At 32.7% G+C, this 8,571-nt stretch overlaps 1 protein-coding gene across 3 annotated transcripts; it reads right to left on the reverse strand.

Moving 5' to 3' along the window:
* Positions 1–3,753: 3,753 nt before the first annotated feature.
* LOC110618783 (EEF1A lysine methyltransferase 4) lies at positions 3,754–7,818 on the reverse strand. Of its 3 annotated transcripts, none has more exons than XM_021762026.2 (8): positions 7,304–7,818; positions 6,450–6,563; positions 6,231–6,299; positions 6,087–6,106; positions 5,927–5,979; positions 5,735–5,765; positions 5,541–5,622; positions 3,754–4,184 (listed from the first exon to the last, which is right to left on the reverse strand). In XM_021762026.2, exons 1-8 carry the CDS (start codon positions 7,485–7,487, stop codon positions 3,979–3,981), a joined length of 759 nt encoding a protein of 252 aa, XP_021617718.1. In that variant the 5' UTR covers positions 7,488–7,818; the 3' UTR covers positions 3,754–3,978. The 3 variants fall into 3 exon arrangements, with proteins under 3 accessions (XP_021617718.1, XP_043814516.1, XP_021617719.1); XM_043958581.1 differs by having other exon boundaries at positions 6,450–6,988; positions 7,304–7,445; XM_021762027.2 differs by having other exon boundaries at positions 6,450–7,213; positions 7,304–7,445.
* Positions 7,819–8,571: the final 753 nt, after the last annotated feature.

Here is an 8,571-nt window from a genome sequence, read left to right on the forward strand (position 1 = left end):
TTTTGCCACATTTGGAGTGGTTAGCTGCTAAAGAAGGTCTATTTTTGTAGGACCCACAAATACTCTTTTGTTGTTTAGTAGGGCTATGAGTAGGCCCCATTTTTGGAGGCTTCAAATTCTGATTTATTTTTTTTTTCTTTTTTTCCTTTGCTAAATTTAGCATCCTATTTTGGTATTTTGGGGTGTATTGCTTAGTTGTTTTGAGAGGAGAAAGAAGAGTGCTCTTTGTTTTTAGTCTAATGAGCCTTTGTAAAAAAAAAAAAAAAACCATTTCTTTTTTTGTTTTCTATTGCTTTTTTAGGGTTTAAAATCTATATTTCTTCCTTTTTTTAGTTTTCCAATTTGGCTTTACTTTCAGTTTTGGTTGAACAAAAGAAAATTGTTTTGCTTGTTTATATTTATGCCAATTTTAGAGAAGAGTAATTCCTATTTTTGCTTTTGTGTATTGTTAAGGTAACTTACTTTCTTTTTGCTAAATTGTAACAAAATTAATATACATGTAGTTCTTGTATTTTGATTCTTTTTATCTAATTTTCCATTGATTTTTTGTTAAATATTTAAGAAATTACTAAAATACCTATGATTTTATTAAATTAAAAAGTAAATCAAAATATAGAGACTCACCTTTGTATTTTGAAAATTAATAAACATGGGTTAATTTTAATATAATTCAAAAATGAAAATGTAATTTATTTTAGAGAAAATTACTATTTAGCTTTGTGGTATAAATAAATATTTAAAAAATTTAAATGTTCTCGATATATCAATATAAAATAACTAATTGATAGATATTTTTATATTACTGAATTTTATTATATAATAAAAATTATGATAACCTACATATCTTTCCTAACTCAGGAATAAGGTCGGGTCCAAAAGAAGGCCACAGGTCCAAAGCTCATCAAATCATATACTCGAGAGGCGGCTCAACTTCACGAGTCTGGGCCGGCAACTCAGGATGATCCGGATCAGATATGAGCACAAGCCCCATAAGGGAGTAGGTCCAATCACTCACCAGCCCTACCCGCATGCGCTCTGGAGAACATTAAATGGCCGTTACGCATGGAGCAGGTGTCTGAAACGCCCGTACGTACAGGTCTGAGTGACAAGGGGGTATCTTCTTCTTTCTCTCCTCCTGCCTAGACTCCATTTTTATTTTCTCTATGCAACTCTTGCCTGGATATACTATTCTTATTCATGAAACCTGACTAAAACGTCGGAGGGTCTCCGCCGGGGCATCCTCGGTGGACACCTGACCATTTTTTATTATTTTGTAGGTCCTTTCATCATATAGAACATGTAGAGACCCATTCAACAGACCCGTCAGGGAGCCCAAAAAGAAATCAGATATGGAGTCCAGGGAGATTTAGAGTTATCAAATTAAATAGTAAAATATTTAATGATTAAAATTAATTAATAAATTAATTAATAAATTTTTTAATATTTGAGTAATATTTTACTGTATTTTTTAAAATTAATAAATCAACTAATGTTTTTACGTATTATAAAATTAGATGTAAGTTTTCTTTTATTTTATTAGTTTTTAAAGTGGTTGGGTCAATAGCATTTTCTTGTGTGTTAGATTTGGTAGTTGCTACACTTAGGAAAAGCCAATGCTAAATTTAGAGAAGGTTAAAAGGAAAATGGTTTTCTCTGCTTTTTTGCTTGCTGCTTTTTTTTGCAAAAGTTTTACTCTGTCTGTTATTTATCATTTACCCCATTTTAGCAAAGCTACTACCAAATATAGAGAAGAAATTTTATTACTCATTCCATTTTACTTTTGCTATTTCTAAAAGCTGCTATGATGCCTAATTAGGTCTTGAGTGGGTCCACATGGTTGAGGTTTCATGGCTTTATTGCTACATTTGGTAATGCCCACTGCCTTATGCAAAGTGGGCTAGTGGCAATTTTGTAATTTTGTATCTTTCTTTCTTGTTGTTATGGAGGAATGGGTGATGGAGGATTCTTGTAAATGGTGTTTGCCATAAATGGGATTTTCTGCTTCACTTGGATTTCATGGATTCCAATTTATTACCATATTTAGTGACTTTGGTTAGTTCTTGTAAAGAGATGCTTAAAACTTTTAGACCTTTCTCATAATGGATCGAATATGCTCCAGTCTTTTGATATTGATGAGTTAAAATAATAGATATTTAGAAATCAAATTGTATAGAATTATATTGAAATGGTTTTTGATCAAATTGTATAGAATTATATTGAAATAATTTTTGTGAAATTCAGCCGAGAAAAATTCTGCATTGACTAAGTACGGAAAATTTAAATTGTATATAATAGTTAGCACGAAATTATTAAATAATTTGAGTTAACAATTTTGAGTCAAGTAAAAAATTGGTTTAAAAGTTATTTGGGTCAGTTTGAATCGACTGTTTCGAGTCCCCCGAATTAGAAAAATAAAGTTGATTCAAAAGTTATTTGGATCAGTTTGAATTGATTGTTTTGAATCCCCGAATTAGAAAAATTGTGCAGAGTTAGAGGGTCTGCGAGAAAATGACTAGTACGAAAATTTAAATTTAAATTATATATAATAGTTAGCACGAAACTACTAAATATAAACTTAATTTTTAAAGATCTTGATTTTGGATTGATTTAAAATTATAAATTAATCAACAATTTCAAATATGATTTTAAATCGACTATATTTATCTTAGGGTTTTAAAAGCATAGTACAGTTGAAGTGCTTATTTGGTAATTGCAAGCATTTGGTGAATTATATTCTTCTTTTTTTCCTCAAAAATCAAAAGTTATGTAAGAATTGAATTTAATTGGTTTTTTTTATTTATTTCTTATTTAAAATTAAAAAATTTAGCTTTTTTTTAATTTGAAAAAAACTTCATTAAGAAATCGTGACAATAGAAGAATTTATGTAAGTGCTTTTTTACAAATAAATAATTCCAAATGAAGCCTTAAAAAAAAAGGTAATTCTCTTGTGAATTCTGCAAATAGTCACAATTTTGTACTTCCATTTGATTGCTACATGTAATGTGTGCAGGTCTACTTGTAGTCCTGTGTGGAGTACTGTAGTGAATCACATGAGGGGCATGTACGCAACTGTATCAGTTTCTGGTTCAGGTTATGATATGGCAATCTTACTCAGAATTGGTAAAATTTAATATGGAAAAGGCCACAAGCTAAGCTTTTGAAGTGTTCTAATGCTTTCCTACATACTATGACTCTAGCCCCTAACCTCTCATTTTCACAGGGTCAGCTCAATTTTCAGGTCTCCTCCACCAATCAACTCTTACTTTGTCTCAACCCAAATCAAAACCATTGAAATCAAATTGTCTCAAACTAAATAATTCTAACCAATTCTTAAAAAATTCACTTCCTTAACTGGATTTACTTCCTCTATAACCCAAAAAAAAAATTCTTACTTTTCAAGAAATTAAGAAACAATGACCAATTCAACAAACAAAATTTTACATGAGGTTCCTTAGTTGAGTTATCACCGACCAAAAAAAACAAAAATTGCACATAGCTAAATCAGGATTCTGTTCAAGTGATAGAAAGCTGCTACTGGTAAAAAATGAAAGTAAAGAAAAGAAGATCATGGAAATGAGTTCAATAATGAACAACACTTCTGGACATAGTTTGCTTGACATCAACAACCATCATACCAAAATAAAGGAAACCCAAGAGATGAAAGTTCCTCTGGTGAAACAAGTTCTACATTAAGCATGTCCATAGTTGAGTCAAACTAAAACTTTAAGCCAGGAACTACAAGGCAGGCCACTGTACAGGAGCATCAATGAACTCAAGTGCTTATTTCATCCACTCATCACTAATAGGTTCATTCTTCTTATTGTCCAGATTCAAATCTGATGTGTCAGAAATAACAACAATACAATGCCTCTTTTGTAATAAATACTCAAAGCTCACCAATGACAAGTCCTTCTATGGTACAAGCAGCAAAAATCATACAAAGTAATTACTACCTTAGTGCCTTAATGTCACTTAATGCTACAAAACGTCAGCCATCAATGGGTGGTCAGGTATGCTTTGGAGCTCTTCTGTTTCATCCATCTTTTTACACACGTATACAAAGTGAGAATCTGGATCTTCCAACACAAAATCTGCTGGAAGCAAGCCCTTCTCAGTGATAGGAACAGGTTCCAAAAATGACCGTGATGAAGAACTACCTGCAGGCCTTTCAAATCCTGGTCTAGCTGCAAGATAATGGAAAATGATCAACTAAAAGAACATGAAATTTAGCCTACTTTGAAAATTGCTTTCAGACTGTTAACCTCTAAAAAGGCAACATGTCAATAACAAGAAGGCAAAGACAGAAACAAGGATGAAAAAATATGAATTCAGAACACAAACCTTAGACAAAGTTTCACAACAAACTTAAAATAGGAGCACCTTCCATTTTCACATATATCCAATTATCATAGCTGACAAACAGCATAAATAAACAAGCACCTACATTTGCTTGCTTTAAGATTCTCCCATTAGCTGATATGATTCAGAAAGGGCAATAAAGAATACAATCAAGCAAATAATTAATTTCATATTTATTCACCAGAGGACCAAGGAGGTGTAGATGATGAAGTCAGACAGCCAAATTCTGACTTCAGTGTCAGAAGCCTCATGTCACAACGACTCAATACTGTAGAAGCATTATTATGCATATGGCTAAGTAGATGGTACATCCTATTTCCTCTAGGAAAGAGAATTCAGAAGGCTGACAATCTCTGGTCACATGATTATTTAATTACAGTTGAGCATCAAAATATAAAGGTTGATAGCCGAAATAAAAGTTTTACATATGATATGTCCCCTGGACACAAGGTCAACCAATTATACTAGATGCATGATTAGCATTTACCGTGCAGATTGTGATTAAGCTAAGAAAAGAATTCTTTGCTCAACAGAAACAGATAAACCCTACGCCATTTAAAATTTTAAAGTTAGGAAAGTATGGAATACTTATTCATTTGTCATTTTGGATTTTGTTATTTATTTATTATTTATGATTTACTTATTCATTTGTGATAATGGATTTTGTTCCAATGGGTATTTATTGCTCGTTATCTGTGGTGGACTAGTATTTTTTTTTTTCAAATGTATTGGACCTTGGGGCTCAGAGATTCAAGGATTCCTGGGATTTCGGCCAGGAAAATATTTATTTCAACTTTTTCTTTTTATTGAGTGGAAACAACCACTGATGTTATTCTAGATTGTCATAAAAATGTGCTAACAGCACATTACTATAGGGTTCCAAAAGCATTTTACAGAAAAAAAAATCAGGTGCCAACTGATGAAAACATAAAATCACATGATACTTTATTGTACTTCCCCTTAAAAGCTATTTGAGGCACTGTCAATTTTATGATGGTCTAGTTAAGTGCAGCCCAAATTTTAGCCGTTTTATTAACTCAACCAACAAAATATAACCTATTCAAACCTATCAAACACAAGGAAAAGGAAAGTTTAAGTAAACAACAAAAAAAAATTCCATGAACTGTGAAATTAGACACCAGAAAAAGGGAATCTTGTAAAAAAAAGAAAAGAAAACTTACGTATTATGAACAATATTATTTTCCAATTGTACACTGGCCGGCTTAAATGAAGCATCCTTACTGTAGGATCACCATATGTTATCTGAATTGGAAAAAAAGAAAAATTGAAAAGTCACACAAAGTTCAAGAACTTCCAGAAGCAAAGAATGAAAATATGAAAAAATCATAAAGCTCATCTTTGGGTATATGGTTACCAACATATAAATTCCTCTAGGTTTAAGAAGCCTGCAAGACAAGAGGAGAAGGGGTTAATGAGGATACTGCAATGATTGTGTTAATACAAGTAGGCACATGCATGCATAATTTTATAGTATAATAAGAAGTATCAAATATGGAAGGCAAACATTAACAGAAATATAACTAGCAAAGGCTTTTCCTAGCACAACCTGCTTACTTCTCCCAACATCTGAGCAGCACTAATTGGAGCATCATTTCCACACTAAATACATAATTATAATAAATAGTATTAGCAATAACAGTTTTAATGATTAGGAAAGGCCAAAGATGAAACAAGGATCTATTATAACTTCTGAGAACACATCATACCATCAAGGAATCAAGAGTTCCTGGATAACGGATCAGTGAGCCACAAGTCCGTGGGGTGAATTTCAGCAGCAAGAACAAAGTCAACATAAAATGCACCAACTTAATTGAACTAAACAGCATCTAATGGAAGAGGGAAGAGCATACCCTTGTCGATGACACTATCAAAAGACTCATCTGGGAAGAAGCTCATGTCTCTAACATCCATTTGCATGTCTAAAATAAACCATATAGGAAGCTTACAAAAGTAAAGACATGATTCCTTTTTTTATTTTTTATTTTTGAAAACATACAAATAAAATTACTTTAGAAAAAGAAAATTGAAGTTTCACAACAGAAATTGAAACAGTTCTTTTAACAGGATACATTTGAGCTGAGGGATATACTCATACTTCCTTTTCATCATTTCAATGGCCACTGACGATATGTCAATATTCATTATATCTTCATATCCATCCTTGACCATGTCCTCTGACATTACTACAATGTAGAATAAGATATCTCCTTTAGTAAATCTCCAAATGCACAAAGAATTTAAAGAAAATCCCCATAGCAATTGACAGGTCAAACAAGATTCAATCAATAAATGCACCATCACGAGGATATGATAATGTTAGTCAATCAGAAAACTTGCAAACTCGACATAGATCATCCAGCTGCCTTGATGTGTATTATAAATTTTACTGCAACCACCTCCTAAATATGCCATCAACTATAGAATTCACAATTAGAATCGCAAAATTATTTCAAACACCATACAATTATTTACAATAATTGCATGATACTGTAGCTCCATCAAAGGCATTGACAAGACGAGTGGGGCAGTTGCATTAATAACATAACAGTTTTATTCGCGCTTCAATTATAAGGGTTGCCATTTCTAGCTTTTTCAAACCTGAAGATCACTGTTTCAAAGAAAAAAAAAATGCATGTCAATCTCATTTCTTAGCAAAACGTATCAGCCTTTCTTCCTGATAAACATTCAGAAGCAAGGCCCAAGATTTTGACAGGCGATCCAGAAGTTGAAGGGACCCAGAAACAGAGAACAAAAACCCTAACTACCCCAGTAACCATACGGAGCTCAACTATGAACATGCCCCTAATCCAATCCATCCTCTCTCGATTGAACGCTGCAAAATCAAATTCAAATAAAAAAGGACAAAAAAACAGCAGAAACAATTACAAGAGCAAAAGCAGGGAGAAAGTTATGAGAAAATTACGAGCATTGCCACAGCCAACCATGAGAACACGAGAAGACGTGGGAATATAACGACGAACAAATGGGCGAAGAGAAGAGTAACGCTGATACCAATCAAAGCTACCAGCCTCCTGCACATATCGCGCATCCCAATACAAAGCATCGCCATAGTTATACGTATTGCAGCTCGAAACGTCCCTGAACATCTTGGCTTCAATTCTCTCTCCCCCTCTCTCTCTCTCGCGAGCGCTATAGCTAGCTGGGGTGAGTTTGGGTTATGGGTAGAAAAGAGTTTATGAGGCGGTGGTTTTTAATAGGATGGTGGTGGTAGTGGTGGTGGTGGAGGTGGTTCAGTCGGTAGAAGGGTCGTTTTTTGAAGTGGGGGCACTCGCTTTTTGGGTTGGTTGAGGCTTAAGGTGTGGGAGAGAAGAGACAGGAACGATACGTAGTTGTGAGGGCGTGTGGATTGTGGTGGCCCTGGCTGGTGGGGTTTTGGCGTAGAAGACCACAAGTGGTCTTCTACTGTAATAAATGATGGGGCTTTTTAAGCTATATGCTCTGTGTTGGGACTTCGCCATATTGCCGGGGAAGAACATTGTTGTTGCATGATTGTTAATATTAATGGTTTTAATTGTATCACCTGTGAATTATTGCAGTAATAATTAATTATATATTATAAAAAATAGTAATTAGTTAAATATTTTTTAAAAAAATTATCATAATTTTTATTTATTTTATTATTTATATATATTAAAAATATAATTTTTTATTAATTTTTAATAATATAATTTTAAATATATTAATTTTCTAAAATACTTCTTATCATAAAAATAAATATTCAAAATATTTTTATTATTTAATAAAATTGAATCTATTTAAAATTATATTATTGAAAATTTATTTTAAAAATAAAATAAAATTATATTAATTAATTTATTACAACCGCTATAACGACCCGAAATTCGAACCGCTATCGGCGCTAGGATCCAGATCGACATAAGGTCATCGAAATCCGTAGCAAACTTAACATCCTGTATACCTGATAAATCCCATACATGATCATACATATACATAGCATAGTAAACTTTTTCTTTCATTTATCAAGTTTAACCTGTGCATACTCATCATCATAAACATAAACCTCACACTGGAGCCCTCATCAAATGCTCCAATGGGGTAACATATCATACATTAAATTTGGTTTACATAAAATATCATTAACACATTACATAGATCATGTATATAAAAGGGATTAACCATACATATTAGGGTCAAGCACAACTTTATATC

Source organism: Manihot esculenta, chromosome 7, assembly GCF_001659605.2.
Source record: "Manihot esculenta cultivar AM560-2 chromosome 7, M.esculenta_v8, whole genome shotgun sequence".
In the NCBI taxonomy this organism is placed as follows: Eukaryota; Viridiplantae; Streptophyta; class Magnoliopsida; order Malpighiales; family Euphorbiaceae; genus Manihot; species Manihot esculenta.

Excerpts from the sequence above, each read along its gene's own strand:
- LOC110618783 (XM_021762026.2), bottom strand. The coding sequence starts at position 7,487 with ATGTTCAGGGACGTTTCGAGCTGCAATACGTATAACTATGGCGATGCT. Across the intron at positions 6,564-7,303 it reads GGTTGGCTGTGGCAATGCTC|TAATGTCAGAGGACATGGTC; the intron begins GTAATTTTCTCA and ends TCTACATTGTAG. Across the intron at positions 5,980-6,086 it reads GAACTCTTGATTCCTTGATG|TGTGGAAATGATGCTCCAAT; the intron begins GTATGATGTGTT and ends TTATGTATTTAG.